The sequence below is a fragment of the Symphalangus syndactylus genome, chromosome 24, assembly GCF_028878055.3.
Source record: "Symphalangus syndactylus isolate Jambi chromosome 24, NHGRI_mSymSyn1-v2.1_pri, whole genome shotgun sequence".
In the NCBI taxonomy this organism is placed as follows: Eukaryota; Metazoa; Chordata; class Mammalia; order Primates; family Hylobatidae; genus Symphalangus; species Symphalangus syndactylus.
The window spans coordinates 10545089-10561530 of NC_072446.2; the positions used below are offsets into that span (position 1 = coordinate 10545089).

General features: G+C 54.1%; 1 protein-coding gene across 1 annotated transcript in view; it reads left to right on the plus strand.

Moving 5' to 3' along the window:
• The window catches only part of TAF4 (TATA-box binding protein associated factor 4), a 90010-nt gene that overhangs the window by 44988 nt on the left and 28580 nt on the right, over positions 1–16442 (plus strand). Inside the window, exons 2-8 of the mRNA XM_055265569.2 lie at positions 5438–5598; positions 7051–7170; positions 9815–9934; positions 10818–10940; positions 12363–12452; positions 13274–13522; positions 16188–16335. Coding sequence (XP_055121544.2) covers positions 5438–5598; positions 7051–7170; positions 9815–9934; positions 10818–10940; positions 12363–12452; positions 13274–13522; positions 16188–16335 — 1011 coding nt within the window. The remainder of the gene's footprint in view (positions 1–5437; positions 5599–7050; positions 7171–9814; positions 9935–10817; positions 10941–12362; positions 12453–13273; positions 13523–16187; positions 16336–16442) is intronic.

Below are 16442 nucleotides of genomic sequence, written 5' to 3' on the forward strand. Positions count from 1 at the left end.
GAGGGGGTGCACGCTGCTCCTTCCCCAGGGAGGCGTCTGGCTGCCGCTGCTGGCTCTGCATTGCCCGCCTCAAGCAGTGTGGCCTTGAACCGCTGGGAGAGTGGAGAGAGTTTCACACTGTTTCAGTTTCAAAACCTACATTTTCACCATGATGAAAAATAGAAAATAGCTTAAATCTTCACCAAAAGGAAGTTACAAACACATTTTGGATGAAATAGTATGTAGCCACGGACAGTTATGTTTCTGAAGAATGTTTACTGCCATGGGAAGTGCGCCCGGGGAGCGGGCAGGGAACAGGGGAGCCGGCAGGGAACTCGGGCGGGCGGCCCCTGTGGTCCTTACGGCTTCCAAGTGCACAGTGCAGGCTGGGTGGCACCTGAGCTGTGCCAGTCAGGAGAGGGGCTTCAGGAGGTTTCCATTGTTCTTGTACTTCTCTGCACTTCTTAAATTTTCTGTGAAGAACACTTCTTTCTATGGTAAGGAAGACATTAGGACAATTAGAAAAGAAAGCCCCAGTGCGGTTCTGTTAGCTGGACCCCGACACGTGGTGGTGGTTGTATGTGCACATTGGCTGGTGTGGGTTTTTGGCTGTGCCATGAAGGAGTCTTCAGGAAGGTGGGGTAGGGCAGAGAGAGGGGCTGCGAGCTGGGGAGGTTGTGGGGGAGGCGGCGGTGGCCACGGTGGCTGGGTCAGGAGGCAGGGTCCCAGGCCCCAGCTTCCTGACCTTAACTGTTAATGACCTTCAGGGCTATGCCCCATCCCATCACCACCTGGAATTGCCCATCTTTGTTGGACGAGGATGCTGAGGGTCTTTGGGACGGATGTCGTGTTTCTTGTTGCAGGTTTGACTGCTTCCTCCCTGACTCGAGGGCTGGGTGCGTGGAGCCGGTTGTGCCTCTGTATCCGAGAGCCCTGCTCCCTGTCATCCTTGGCACCTCTCTGCATTCCTCACAAAGACCTGGGTGGGGATGCGGCCAGTGTCCCACGCGGCTCTCTCCAGGGAGCTCTCAGAACCTTCCGCCCTGGCCTTGGTGTCCCATCTGTGGGGCGGGGTGGGGGTCACACCTGCCACGTGTACCCTCCTGCAGGTGCAGAGAGAGGAGTAGAGGCACGAGGGGTGGCTGCCTTTCGTAGGTCAGGTGCCGCCCGTAACCACGGTTGATTACTCTTAAATTAGTTATTTCTTGAGATGGAGTTGCACTTCTTTGCCTTGGCGTGAATAGATGCTGCTGGATTATTTGTCCGTAAAGAGAGCTCACAGGACCCAGAACTGTGAGAACATCTCGGAAACATGACGTGGATGCCGCCGTTGGTGTTCTGAGTGTCCTCAGACCATCACACAGTGTCTGACTTTGCTTTTTGGTACAGTCAGGCTGTGATACAATAACCAGGGAGGCGGACAAGAAAGTCCCCAGTGACAGCACTTCCTATGTGCTGTTTGTTGGAAGCAAACTTCAGTTCGACTTAGGAGACGTGGCCACTTGCCCTTGGTTCACAGATATCTTCAATGCCTCGAGAGGCTACGTTATACCTGCCTGAAGTCACATGGTCACTTCTTGTGGGACGTTTGATTCCTTCTCCAACTTTTTTCCTGACCACAAGGGACACTGGGCCCGACCATAGGGCACATTTCACAGTGACCCATGGCTGTTTCCTTACACTTTTGTGATGTCCAGAATGCCACTTTTATTTTGTTAGAATTTTAACCACATTGCTATTTTGTTAATACTTTTTTTTTTTTTTTTTAAAACGCATTCCTTTGAATATCTCTGGATCCTTTTTTTTTTTTTTTTTGAGGTGGACTCTTGCTCTGTCACCCAGGCTGGAGTGCAATCTTGGCTCACTGCAACCTCCGCCTCCCAGGTTCAAGCGATTCTGCCTCAGCCTCCCAAGTAGCTGGATTACAGGCATGCACCACCACACCTGGCTAATTTTTGGGATGCAATTTTTTTAAATTATTGTTTTATTTTAATTTTTTGAGACAGAATCTCGCTCTGTCGCCCAGACTGGAGTGCAGTGGCGCGATCTCAGCTCACTGCAGGCTTCGCCTCCTGGGTTCATGCCATTCTCCTGCCTCAGCCTCCCGAGTAGCTGGGACTACAGGGGTCCGCCACCACGCCTGGCTAATTTTTTTTGTGTGTGTGTGTTTTTAGTAGAGATGGGGTTTCACCGTGTTAGCCAGGATGGTCTCTATCTCCTGACCTCGTGATCCACCCGCCTCGGCCTCCCAAAGTGCTGGGATTACAGGCGTGAGCCACCGCGCCCGGCCTTGGATGCAGTTTTTTTTTTTTTTTTTTTGAGATGGAGTCTCGCTCTGTCGCCCAGGCTGGAGTGCAGTGGCGCGATCTCGGCTCACTGCAAGCTCCGCCTCCTGGGTTCACGCCATTCTCCTGCCTCAGCCTCTCCGAGTAGCTGGGACTACAGGCACCCGCCACCACGCCCGGCTAATTTTTTTGTGTGTTTTTAGTAGAGACGGGGTTTCACTGTGGTCTCGATCTCCTGACCTCGTGATCCGCCCGCCTCGGCCTCCCAAAGTGCTGGGATTACAAGCGTGAGCCACCACGCCCAGCCATGGATGCAGTTTTTTAAAGCACAAAACTCCTGATAATTAAAGTCTCTTCACTCACTGTGAGATTGTCAGGTTTGACGTTGGGTGTGGAGGCACTGGGACACTGAAGTCTCCTTTGTCCTGTTTCCGTCCCATTCCCACATGTGCACTTAAGTCTGCATCCATTATTGGCTTCTCAGAATTCCTTAAAAAGGAGATCGAGACCACGGTGAAACCCCGTCTCTACTAAAAATACAAAAAATTAGCCGGGCGCGGTGGCGGGCGCCTGTAGTCCCAGCTACTCGGAGAGGCTGAGGCAGGAGAATGGCGTGAACCCGGGAGGCGGAGCTTGCAGTGAGCCGAGATTGCGCCACTGCACTCTAGCCTGGGCGACAGAGCGAGACTCCGTCTCAAAAAAAAAAAAAAAAAAAAAAAAAAAAACAAAACTTTTTTTTGTTTTTAGGAGATGGGGTCTCACTCTGTGGTCCAGGCTGGAGTGCAATGATGCGATCATAGCCTACTGCAGCTTCCAACTCCTGGACTCAGATGATCCTCCCACCCTAGCCTCCCAAGTAGCTGGAACTATACAGGTGTGCCACCATGCCTGGCTAATTAAAAAAAAATTTTTTTTTGTAGAGATGGGGTCTCACTATATTGCCCAGTCTGGTCTCAAACTGGCCTCAAGCGATCCCTCCGCCTTGGCCTCCTAAAGTGCTGGATTTCAGGCGTGAGCCACCACACTCACCCTGGCTTCTCAGAATTCTTGAGGGGGAGGATCAGGTGTCTCTGAATGCGGTGAATGAAGTGTTGGGTTTGAGGACATTGTATTAGTGTTCTCCAAAGGGACAGAACTAATAGGAGAGATGAATCTATGAAGGGGAGTTTATTAGGAGAACTGACTCTCAGGATCACAAGGTGAAGTCCCTCAATAGGCCGTGTGCACGCTGAGGAGCCAGGAAGCCAGTCCGAGTCCCCAGATCTCAAAAGTAGGGAAACCGACAGTGCAGCCTTCAGTCTGTGGCCAAAGGCCTGAGAACCCCTGGCAAACCACTGGTGTAAGGCCAAGAGTCTAAAAGCCGAAGAGCTTGGAGTCTGATGTTCCAGGGCAGGAAGCATCCAGCTCTGGACAAAGATGGAGGCCGGAAGACTCAGCCAGTCCAGTCCTTCCACGTTCCTCTGCTTGCTTTATTCTAGTCACACTGGCAGCTGATTAGACGGTGCCCAGCCACACTGACGCTGGGTCTGCCTCTTCCAGTCCGCTGACTCAAATGTTAACCTTCTTTGGCAACACCCTCACACACACACCCAGGAACAATACTTTGCATCCTTCAATGAAGTTGACACTCCATAATAATCATCACATACATGGGGGTATTTACCAGGTGTCTTGTTTTGGGGTCCCCAGGCCCCGCGTGTGCTTGGGTGAGAGTGGAACTCTCCCTCGTGACTCGCAGCAGCTCTGGCGGCCACATGGCTGATGACTGCCCACCTGGCTTGAAGGCTGTCCTTGGGCACTGTGGGCACAGACTTGTAGATGGAGCCTTGGAGGCCTTTCCTGCTACTTCGTTGCTGAGCTCCAGGCTTGGAGATTCCAGCAGGTTATTCGCTGCAGCTGGGTGTTTGGTTTTTGTTTGATTTCAGCGTGGCTTATTTTGAAAGGGTTGTTTTGGGGGGAAGTTTTCTTAATGGGCATAAATGTGGGTTTTTGGATAAGAATTTTAGATGTTAACCCAGGAGAGGCATCACCATTATTCTTGATACCATGCTGAGTTTCCAAAGAGCTGGAGCCCGACAGCGCTTGAGAGTGCCCCAGCGTCATAGCGCAGGAGGAGGAAGCCCCACGCTCACTTGTCATCATGACCAACAGGAGGTTTTCAGGCCTTACTTCATCTTTTTCGAGGTTATCGTTTTCCATTCTCCATAAGGGGGAGGAAGGAGAGGCTGGGAAACGCAATGGCCGCCCCCTGTGCCCTCTGGCTTGGCCAGTGTGTGATGGGTGGTGGGGACGGCCGGCGGCGGTGCCTCATTGCACGCGTGTTTAGTTTTTCAGCTCCGTGGTGCTGGGCCGTCTGCCGAGGCTTCACTCGGGAAAGAGTGCAGTGTTTATAGCCCGGCTCCCACAGCTGCATCCCCACCTCTGTCATGGGAAGTTAAATTTAAAAGTTGGACAATTGTGTTACTGTTTCTAATGGAATTTGTGATATAACTGGTTGCTGTTTTTTGAAGCTAAAATTAATGCCAAACCTAAATGGTAGGATTTGCTTTCCCATGATTTAGCTCAAGAACCATGAAGGGCAAATGGTTCTCCTGTCCTAAGGGTTGCGTCGCATCTCTGCGCCTGTGTTGTGGTTGTCAGGGCAGCGTGGGGGCAGCACTGCCCTGCCTCCCGAGAGGAGGGTTCTGGTGAGGAGCCTCGTGGCCCACCCTCCCTCTGTTGGGTCTGGGTGTCACAGGACAGCAGGCTGGGAGACCCTGGAGGGTGGGCCGTAGACATAGTTGTGCCCTCTAGGCCCAGCCCAGCCAACGTGGCCCTGGCACAGGCAGGAGGTGGGGGCAAGGAGACTGGCATGTCTGTGGGGTGTGTGGGCCGGTTGGGGGCATGGGGGCACGTGGTGTGGCCGGTGGAAGCCATTGCTACACTGCCTTGCTGTCCGGCTCATTCATAAAAGGAAGGCTCAGGTGCCATTTTTTTTCCATGGCCTTTTAACAACCTTTACAGTTTTTTTGTCTTGTATACCATCTTGACTCACAAGTGTGTTTCAAGTTTGGGGGATTCGTTACAACCTTTTTTTCCTTCTCACAGCTGTCAGCTTCCCCTGGGTCAGGCCAGGGCCTCCTCATGGCTCTGGGGTGGGTGCGTTCCTGACTCCAGGTCTCCTTTGTCTGCAGGAATGGTCCTCGTCCGAAGTGAGAATGGGCAGTTGTTAATGATTCCTCAGCAGGCCTTGGCCCAAATGCAGGCGCAGGCCCATGCCCAGCCTCAGACCACCATGGCGCCTCGCCCTGCCACCCCCACAAGTGCCCCTCCCGTCCAGATCTCCACCGTACAGGTGAGTGCACGTGTGCCCTGGAGTGCGAACCCCTTCCCTGCCCAGCCCCTCTCCCCACGCATGCTGGGGAAGCCTGCAAGGGCCAGGCACAGCCGTGGTAGCGAGGACTGAGAAGTGTAGGCGGCGTCCCGGTCCCATCCAGGTTGGGCCTGGGACGGCGCTGCTCTCCTGTCCTCCTCTCGGTGGCAGGGCCGTGCCCGGCTCAGAGATGCCAGCTCCTGCAGCCCACTGCAGGGCCGGCCGAGTGGGGTCAAAGTGAGCAGTCCAGGGTTGGCCGCCCCGGCCCCTTCCCTTCTCTCCCTGTGGCTTCACCTTCCTGTGCCTGTCCCCTCATCTGCAAAGTAGAGATGGTGCTAGGACCCCACTGGCAGGACCGCCACCAGCGCCGCATGGAGACTCTTAAGGCACCAAGAGTCCTGGAGCCGCTGTGTGCGAGTGGGGTTGGCTGCTGCTGTTAGGGGGCGCATGAGGGCCGCACACACACACAAAACCGCGTCAGCCTTCAGGGCCGAAGCTCCCGACTCCCGAGCTGTGGTAGGGAGCACGGATTCTGACTTGGAGGGCAGAGTGCCCGGGACTCGCCTCTCCTGGCGTGTGTCTGTGTCTGGCCCCATGACTGTCACCTGCACGTGCCCACACGCTGCGTGTTCCTGCTCCGTCTCCTGCCGTGTTTCCCTGGCACTGTGACCCTGCTGCTCTGAATGACCTGGCAGGTTTGTGAAGACTGGAATGACTTGATCAGCATTCTCCTCTTGCTACGTGACCTGCGTACCCTCTGGAGTTGTGCCTCTGTCCCATAGACAGGGACGTAGACGGACGTGCCGGAGGCTGCCAGAGACCACCCAGATCTGAAGTAGCACAGAACAGTGTCCTCAAGTCCGCAGCATCTGTCTGCTGAGTGGGACACCGTGGAAGACACTCGTGGCTTCACTTGCACTGTGGGCATCCCGTTGCAGTCTGCCATCTGCTCTTTCCATGTCAGTCTCTCTCCAAACTTCATGGGCTCAGGACTTGTGGCGTCCCTCTGTCCTGGGCGGCCACCTTCCTTCCCCTCTCTGGCACTGACTGGCCATCTAGCCTAGGGGCGGCCACCTCCCTACCCCTCTGCAGCACTGGCTGTCTGCCTTTGCACCCTTTTTAGTGATTGTTAATGAGGTCACATGCCAGCAGCACGAGGACTGATTTCTAGATACCTGCGTTCTTCAGAGATGACCTTTTGTAGACTCTGTTAAGAAGCCTAATATGTTTATTGTCGTATAGGAAACTGTTTGTCATACACTTGTTCTTTGGTAAGAAAACTTTAGAATTACAGTGGCTTCATTGCAGATCACGGATAAGCCTGGGACCCACTCGGATATACTAGTTACATATGGAAGGAATAATTTCTGTGTACCTGGGGGTGGGAATTCCTTTTACTTGCGCTCGTTTTAGGTGACTCTGCTTATTTTTCAGGCACCTGGAACACCTATCATTGCACGGCAGGTGACCCCAACTACTATAATTAAGCAAGTGTCTCAGGCCCAGACAACGGTGCAGCCCAGTGCAACCCTGCAGCGCTCGCCCGGCGTCCAGGTGAGAGGGCGGACGGCGGATCTGTTGAGGCTGCAGGGGCCATGAAGTGTGATTTCTTTGATGCAGAGATCAGGCCTTAGGAGTTTTTTTTTTTTAAACTGGATACTACGTCAAATCTGGGGAGGAAGGTTCTCTGTGAAGAAAGTGCTTTTTCTTTGACCACCAACATGGGATGTCAGGATTTCTTTTTTTTTTTTTTTTTTTTTTTTAGTCACACAGAATTTAACACTAGCAGCACTGTTCAAGCTTTCCACCGTGTTGGAAGCATTAAAACTATGTCCTTACTAATACTTCATCGTAAGGCATGTCTGAAGCAGAAGCAGCCTGCGGTGAGGACAGTGTGTGTGTGCACATGTGGCCTTGTGTGTAACTTGAGGACGGCAGCTGTCGCTGAGGTGAATGTGGCCGAGGCGTCGCTCTCACTGTTGCAGGCACATGGACTGTAATTTTCACCGCACCCTGGGAAGCAGATGACATCGCTCCTTTCATCTCGTGGTGCGGCGCTTACGCTGAGGCGAGGGAGGTTCTGCGACTCACTCCCGGCCATGCCACCTGCACGGTGCCTGCCACGCCATGCTGCCACCTGCCGCTCATGTCCCTTGTCCGTAGTGAGAGCATAGTTCTCTAGAAGGGTTCTGTATCCACCCTGGTGGCCGCTGGTTTCTAGAACAGCATTTTCATCTGCAGAGAGGAGCGTGTCCCAGAGCAGGTGCTGGCCCTGCTAGCACCTCTCCTAGTGGTGCTGATGCTCCTGACAGCTCAGCCTTTGGCCTGCAGATCCCAGAAGGGCTTGTGTGCAGGCCAGGCTGTTCTGGAGGGGGCGGCGGAGGTGTGTGGAGGGGAAGGGGCTGGCCGGTCAGACGCATCTGGTGAGGGAAGCAGCCTTCTTTGGGCAGTCAGCAGGCAGCAGCTGGGAGAAAAATGGTTCAGGGGTTTTTCTTGGTCGCCTGGTGTCTGTGAGCGTCCCTGGATGTGTAGGTCTCTTATGGCGTTGGTCACTGCTGGTGAAGCACCTGCTGTGAGCCAGGCAGTGGGCCTGGACGCGCTTCCGAGAGATCCAGAGTCCGTGCCTCAGTGCCACAGGCCCTGTTCCTATTGCTCAGTGGTGAAATGGAGGCTGAGCCCCAGGGGGTGTGGACTCCAGGGGCAGCTCCCCCCACAACCCTGGCTCTTCCACCCTCACTGGGTCATGTCCTGGCTGGCTGCGGCTGCAGTGGGTGAAAGTGGGTGGAAGGGCGGTTCGGTACCAGGGAGATGTGTGCTGGCCTTTGGTGCAGGCCCCGCCCTTGGTGTTTTCCCTGAAGGAGCTTGCTCAGTCCTGTGCTCTGATTGGTGCGTCTGGATTTTTGGTTACAGTGACTTTTCTGAGAGGGTAGGGGAGCTTATGGTTAAGTTTTTGCATTATACTTAGTGGCAGACACAATCTGGATATCATCCGAGTGAAATCTGTGTTCTTAGGAGCGGAAGTAAGTGTGAGGAGTCAGTTCTGATGGGAAAGAAAACTCCCAAAAGATGAGGTGGGTCCTGGGTACTCCCGGGGTCCAGAAGCAGCAGCTTGGTGTGTCCTTTTACATTTTCTTCACTGGAGGTTTTTATTTGATGTTTGTCCGTTAAAAAAAATCCATGCTTCTTGTTACAAGTGAAACGATACACAGGCTTAGAAACAGTCCCTCCACCTGCTGCCTCCTCACAGCCCTTCCGCACCCCTCTCAAGCGGGGCTGGTTCGGAGCTGCTTCACTCGTGCTGGCGGGGCTGCACCCACCGGGAGGGAGCTGCGCTCGCTGCTCCAGAGCCATTCTCAGGCTTACACTGCCCCCTGCTTTCAGAAGTTGCAAAGGAGTGTTTAAAAAATTGGAGAGAGATGTTGACTGCTAGATTTATACATTGGAAAAGTACTAGTTTAAACTATCAGTAAACATTTGCATTCTGATTATTCATGTAGAATGGAAATGTTAGGAATCGAGTACAGGCCACTGAGTTGTCTGAGCTACCTTTTGGCGTCTGGCTGTTCATTTGCTTAGCAAAGCAGCCCCTCCTTTCTGACAGTTTGACACTGATGACCCATCCTCCATTGCTTGAATCTGCTCTGAAAACTCCCCTCTGTGGGAGGCTTCTTGTTGACACTCACTTTTAGGGAGTAAAGAAATGTAGGTTTGGGTGACTGCAGGGAGCTGGGGACCCTCCCCTGTGGGAGGCTGAGGCTGTGGAGCCCTGACCGCCCTGTAGCCAACCTCTGCACCTGGGAGGATGGAGCTTTCAGGAGCCGTTCTTCTGTTTGTTGTTTTGATTTCTGAGAGATGGGGATCTGGGTTGCCTCTTAGGATTATTTACTCTGGTTGCTATGTGACTTTTTCCATGGACTTCTGAGGACTGGGGTCTCTGCAGTGCCTGGCTTTGTGAACGTCCGTTTTTGATGCAGGTGCAAATCATGCCTTCCTCATGCACTCAGGACTGAGGTCGTCAGGGCACAGGGCAGACGTCCCAGCAGCACTCCCGTGTCCAGCTGGCTGGCAGGTGGCCGGGGTCCTGGGCATCCTGGCCACCGCGGGGAGGCTTGTTTTCTTTTGCTGGGCGTGAGGCTGGTCTCCCCCTCGTCAGCCGGTAGCGTGAGATGCCCTTACCTTGTGTTTTGGATTCTTGTAGCCTCAGCTTGTTCTGGGTGGCGCTGCCCAGACGGCTTCACTTGGGACGGCGACGGCTGTTCAGACGGGGACTCCTCAGCGCACGGTTCCAGGGGCGACCACCACTTCCTCAGCTGCCACGGTAAGAGCCGCTCCTTTCCGTGCCTTCAAAGATGGTCAGGCCCGTGGCGCAGGTCAGAAAATGCAGCCTTGAGACCTCAGGCCGGCTTCTGTCCCAGACCGCTCGCTGCCTGCTTCACAAAGCAGTGAACGGTCTGGGGCCCACGTGAGCGCGTGGGGCTCTGCTGCTGTGCTGCGTGAGGTGGGCCCCGAGGGCCTCAGACCACAGAAGTCTACAAACAGCAGAAGCCCAAACACCTGCCTTTGAAAAAGTCACTGGTGGACTGTCGCGTTCAGTGTGTAAAACAGCAGTGCCACCCGTTTGTACATACTCGCAGTGTCGGCCTGTGTCGATAGACATCTTTAAACAGAAAAGTCACTGGTGGACTGTCGTTCAGTCTGTAAAACAGCAGTGCCACCTGTTTGTACACACTTGCAGTGTCGACCTGTATCACTAGACATCTTTAAACAGTGGGCCCCACTTGACGCCTTTTTGGTGTTTCTTTGCTGCGTACTTTTCGTTGCTTTAGTGACCACATCCTATTTGGTTCCTTCTGTGTCCATTTGGATTGGCATAGGTTGTCCTTATGGTCAGCAACATTGTAGCAGAGTCTCTTTTCACTTTTTTAATTATTTGCATAGCTGCATTCCTAGACGTGGCCTTGCGGGGCTGAGGGAGATGCTGACTTCAGTGGCCATGTGACTGATGTGTCTGGGCTGCCCCTCAGAGCACGGCCCAGGGTTCCACTCCCGTCCACAGGCCAAGAGGTGGTGCGTTTTCTTGAAAGTAGTTTAGAGAAGAAATATATGTATCTTTTGTACATACGCATATTTTAGTAACCAAAGGCTGTGACAAAAATCTGCCTTTTAAGATTTTTCACTTATATCTTTTTACTTTAATCCAGGAAACTATGGAAAACGTGAAGAAATGTAAAAATTTCCTATCTACGTTAATAAAACTGGCTTCATCTGGCAAGCAGTCGACAGAGACAGCAGCTAACGTGAAGGAGCTCGTGCAGAATTTACTGGTGAGAAACCTTGCCTTTACATTCCCTTTCCCCTAAAGCCTGTTGCATAGAACAGACACCTGTTGCCGCTGTGACCTGTGCCCGGGAGGCCTGTGCCAGCAGGGAGAGCTCCTCTGGAAGGCTGCAGGCAGAGGGGAGGGGTGCACACCTGTCGAAGGCGTGTGTGGCCTAGCTAAGGAGACTCCTTCCTGGGGCTGGGTGTTCTGGGGCTGGCGCCTGGTGGTCTCCTGGGCTTTGCCGTTTTCCGGTGCCTACGCCCCTTGTCTGTGGCTCTCTTCTCCTCTGGCTGCGCCAACCATGCTGCACTCTGGCCAGGGTCCCCAGCAGCTCCCTTCTGGCCCTCTCCCCACTCCTGTGTGATCTCTTACAAAATTCCCGGGTGTCCGCAGTCCCGGCTGGAACAGGCATTCCGCACCCTGAGCCACCAGAAGCCCCCTCCCCATGGAGCAGACCAGCTGAGGCACATTCGTGCTCCAGTGGCAGAGCCGTCCCCACCCACCCCTGCCCCCACCCCTCCCGAAACCTCTGTTGCAGTGAATAGCACTCTGTCCCCTGGCCAGAAGGTGGGAGGGAGGATTCCTGGCAGCCTCCCCTCTCCTTAACCCACAGTCCCAAGCTCCAGATCTCTACCCATGGCCGAGCTCTTGGCTGCCCACCTTCCTCAGCCTCATGGCTGTCTCATGGCTCAGGGGTATGCTGGCATCACTGGGATGGCCTGGGGATCTGGAGTGGCTGGTCTTACCGTGCCTTCTCCTTGCCCGCCTGACCATGTCTTCCGAGTCTCTTAGGGTTCAGTCCAGACACCGCCTTCCCACCCTTGTCGCCTGTCTTCCCGACCTTTATGCCACGCTGGCCTCTGTTTCTGAAACAGGATCTGGCCCTCTTGCTCTGGGCTCCCTTTTGTCTGACTGTGGACTCTGGGCACCCTGGCCGCTTGCAGGGGTGGGCACAGCTGTCGTCTGCTCCTGAAGGCGCCGATGCCCTGACTGTCTAGATCCTGTCTGTGTGGCCCCTGGCACGCTGTGACCTCCTGCAGCACTGCACTTGCAGTGCTGGCTTTGATAGTGGAGTTACTTTTAGGCTGATCTGCCTCCTAGCAAAATGCCTGACACCGAGTAGGTGCCAGGTAAACGCTGAGTAAAGACTGGCATTGAGTAAGAGACTTAGAAAAAGACAAGAAGTAGACAGGTGACCCTCCCAGGAGGAGACGTGGTCCGCAGCTGGCTGCGCTGCAGCGTCCAGGGTGAACGCCTGTCACACGTGTACCTGTGGAAGGTGTAGCACGCAGACTTTCCCATCTCGTCTGTCCAGTGAAACTCGGGGCAGAATCAGCCGTAAAATACGAGACCAGAGTGATGCGGGATTCAGAAGTGTGTGTGGGATCTCATTCACCAGAATTTCAACATGGATTTTATTTTTAAGGATGGAAAAATAGAAGCAGAAGATTTCACAAGCAGGTTATACCGAGAACTTAATTCTTCACCTCAACCTTACCTTGTGCCTTTCCTGAAGGTAATTTCAAAGGCCCCGGTGCCTGCGAGCAGTAGGGCCAGGGAGGGGTGGGGTGCAGATGCTCCAAGTGTGCAGGGGCGAGGATGCTCCAGCGTGGAGGGTGCACAGCGCCTGTGCTGCCTGCGGGGGTGGGCCGGGGACTCAGTGCCTGCGGACAGAATGCGGGGGTGGGCCGGGGACTCGGTGCCTGGGGACAGAATGTTAGGTTTTTCTGTAACGCCGGAGCTCCCCTGACACTGTGGCCTTGTGGTTCTGTCGTGCGCAAGGTGGTGAGAAGGGCGTGTGCTTCCTGAAAGTGAGGGGGACGGGGAATGGGGTAGCATTTGCAAAACTGGCTAGGACCAAGGGTTTCAACAGCGTCAGGCTGTCTCTGTTGGGTAATCACTGGTATCAGCACATTTTAAAAAGCAATATGTATATTTGTACATATTTATGAGGTGCATGTTATGTTTTGTTTACACTCACAGAATCAGGATATTTGGGATCTGTCACCTTGAGTACTTATTTCCATGTGTTGGGAACATTCAGAATCTTCTCTTCCAGTGATGTTAACATATTTTAAAAAGTATTTTAAAAATATGTCTCTTTTTGTTTGTTTTCTTAAACACATTTTGGACATTTGCTATCAGGAATAATCCCGCTTAGTGGGAGGGCAGGATGGGGTCCTGGCCCTTGACATCCAGATATGCTGCTGTGAGGGCCAAGATCTGTCTTATTTAGCTCAAAAACTTTCTGTAAAAGTTGGTATTTCTGAATTTTTAAGCAAGGAAAACCGACGCATGAGCAGCCGCCTGACCCCTCGTGTCTGTCTTTCCACCCAGAGGAGCTTACCCGCCTTGAGACAGCTGACCCCCGACTCCGCGGCCTTCATCCAGCAGAGCCAGCAGCAGCCGCCACCGCCCGCCTCGCAGGCCACCACTGCGCTCACGGCCGTGGTGCTGAGTAGCTCGGTCCAGCGCACGGCCGGGAAGACGGCGGCCACCGTGACCAGTGCCCTCCAGCCCCCTGTGCTCAGCCTCACGCAGCCCACGCAGGTCGGCGTCGGCAAGCAGGGGCAACCCACACCGCTGGTATGGAAGGGCCGCCTGACTGGTCTGCACAGCCCACCGTGCCTCTGCTCCCGCCAGCTTCTTAGATAAATTGGCCACGGCTCAGAAACCTTTTCCAAGCATGCAGGAAGGCTCCTGCTAGAGGAAGCTTGGGTATTACCTTAAATAGTTAAAATAGAAACCAGAGGTTGAGGCCCTGGGATTTTGTATTTTGTCTCAGTAAAATGAAATAGTTCAGTTGGCTTTGAACCACCGGCACATCCCCACCCTGCCTTGTCTAGGGATGTTACTGGTGTAAATGAATGCAGTGTGTTTTTAGAGGATCTTGTAGATAGATGTTCTCTTGGATTAGGAGCAGTGGTCCAAGCATAAGACACGGGCATCCGCGTGGGACAGGTGGGCAGGAGACTGGAGGCAGGGTAGCAGCTCACAGCACAGGGTGGATTTAGGTGAGTCCCGGGAGGCGAAGCTGCGGCTGCTCATAGCGGTTCATTTATGTGCAGTTTGGGTCTGGCTTGCTTGGTTTTGTAGTCATGACGTTTGCTCTGCAGCTAGAGAAAGGATGTCTTTGCCAGAAGAGTTACATTTTGAACACATTCCCTTTCATGGGCAGAGAGATTCACCAAACGTAAAAGGGCAGTTTTTAAAAAATGTCAGAGGGGTTTTCTTCCTCTAAAGACAGCTTAAGCAACACAGTGGTGCGGGCTCCCTCATCATGAGCTGGTATGTGTTATGATGGTGCACACATCAGAACCAGCTGGGTGAGGAGTATCCATTAGGGGGCTGGCCCTTGTGCTCTGTTCAAGTTGCATTTGTTTTTGTCTTGATAGTAGCAAGGAGACCAGGGTGAAATGGCATGGAGGGAGGGTGTCCCTTATAAAGGCCAGGGAAGTGTGGCCACCGGGAAGGGCTGAGCTCCTGTGTAAAGAGAGGGCTTCCTTGCCTTCCTTTTGACTCCAGAGGGGAAGAGATGTGCCGTGCCTCTTGCTTTAATGTAGTGTAAGGACAGAACTTCCCTATTCACTAGTCAGTGGAGCTAGTTTACCCAAAAGGTGGGTTCTGTTTAAGAGGCACAGCCTGTGGGCAATCATTTTCTTGCCAAGTTTTGACCTCTGGTGCACACACGAGCAGCATGGGTGTTTTTAGGATTAGATGCTGTGTTCGGCAGCAGGATCACCCTCTGCATTCTGCTTCCCTGGGCTCCTGACCACGTGTGGAGTCTGCAGAGTGCAGCCAGTGGGATCCAGGGCATCCAATCCATTGCCTGCACCCTGAAGCCTGTGGAGGCAGAACTCAGGCTTCTCCCTGATTTGATGACAGGCTCCCTGCACCGCAGGGCCTGGCCCAGGCATTTGATGGCAGGTTCCCTGCGCTGCAGGGCCTGGCCTGAGCATTTGATGGCAGGTTCCCTGTGCCGCAGGGCCTGGCCTGAGCATTTGACGGCAGGTGGCCCGAGCTGCCTGAGGCTCTTCCTGTCCTGTGTGGGTGTTCCTGTTTTGTTGAAGACATGTTTGCATTATAGGCCGCTTCCCCAGGCCCCCACACATGTTCTGCAGCATAGAGTTTACCTGCCAGGGCACCTTTGCAAAATGATAGCAACTCAATTCTGAAACACCTGGGCCCAGAGGTTTGGGGCCAGGCCTTATGGACTTGAGCATTGGCTTTTGACAGGGATGCCAATGTCTCTGGGCCCCAGCGTCCTGGGGACAGGGCCAGAGCACAGGCCATGGTCAGCGCTGTCAGGTTTTGGATCTCTGCCTTGTGCCGGAGGTGAGAGTGAGAGGCAGGATGACAGCAGAGCTGGGCAGACCCTACCATGAGGGGCCCAGAAGGGGCTGGGCCGACAGAGCTGGCCATGCTGGGGGCAGTGGGTGGGGGCCCTTGAGGGTCAAGTTCAGGCAAGACTTAGGAACTCTAACCCCACTCCAGTAGAAAAGCCCTCAGCCTTCTTATAGAAAATTCAGAAAGGGAGCTGGGTTTGGTAGCTCATACCTGTCATTCAGCACTTTGGGAGGATCGCTTGAGCCTAGGAGTTCAAGACCAACCTGGCCAACATGGTGAGACCCCATCTCTACAAAAAAAATACAAAAATTAGCCAGACGTGCTGGGCGCCTCTGGTCCCAGCTGCTCAGGAAGCTGAGGTGTGGGGTCACTTGAGCTCAGAAGGCGGAGGCTGCAGGGAGCCGAGATCATGCCACTGCACTCCACCCTGGGAGACAGAGCAAGACTTGTCTCAAAAAAAAAAAAAAAAAAAAAAAATTCAGACGAGTTAGAACCACTTGACCTGTAGCCACCAGGCAACAATGTCACTTCTGCTAATGTTTGGGGGGCAGTAGTCTGCCCCATCCTGGGTTGCTAAGGTCAGCAGGCATCACTTTGCCACCCGCCCCCTCCAGGCCCTGACCAGTGCCCAGGGGCAGCTTCCAGGCAGCAGATCTGCTCCCGCTTGCCCCTTCTGTGCCCACATGGGCACCCCTCGCCCACGTCCTACCCTGGTCTGGCTGCGTCCATGCCCAGAGCATGGTCCTGCAGCCTGCTGGGGCTGAGCTGCACACGGGGTCTTCCCAGGGCTTCTTACTGGGGGCGTGGGGTGCAAAGGAAGGGAAGAGGGAACCTCCTGCTAGGGACTGAGTGACCCCCGGCCCTCGGGGAGCATGCTCACCATTCTCTGCTGGCTCTGCCTCAGGTGATCCAGCAGCCTCCGAAGCCAGGAGCCCTGATCCGGCCCCCGCAGGTGACGTTGACACAGACACCCATGGTCGCCCTGCGGCAGCCTCACAACCGGATCATGCTCACCACGCCTCAGCAGATCCAGCTGAACCCACTGCAGCCAGGTGAGGGCCTCGCGGGCCCCTGGCCACTCAAGACCAAGGGCTGCTCCCAGAGCCAGCTGCCACTGGGCTTTTATTTAATTGTGGTAAAATGTACATTACATAAAATT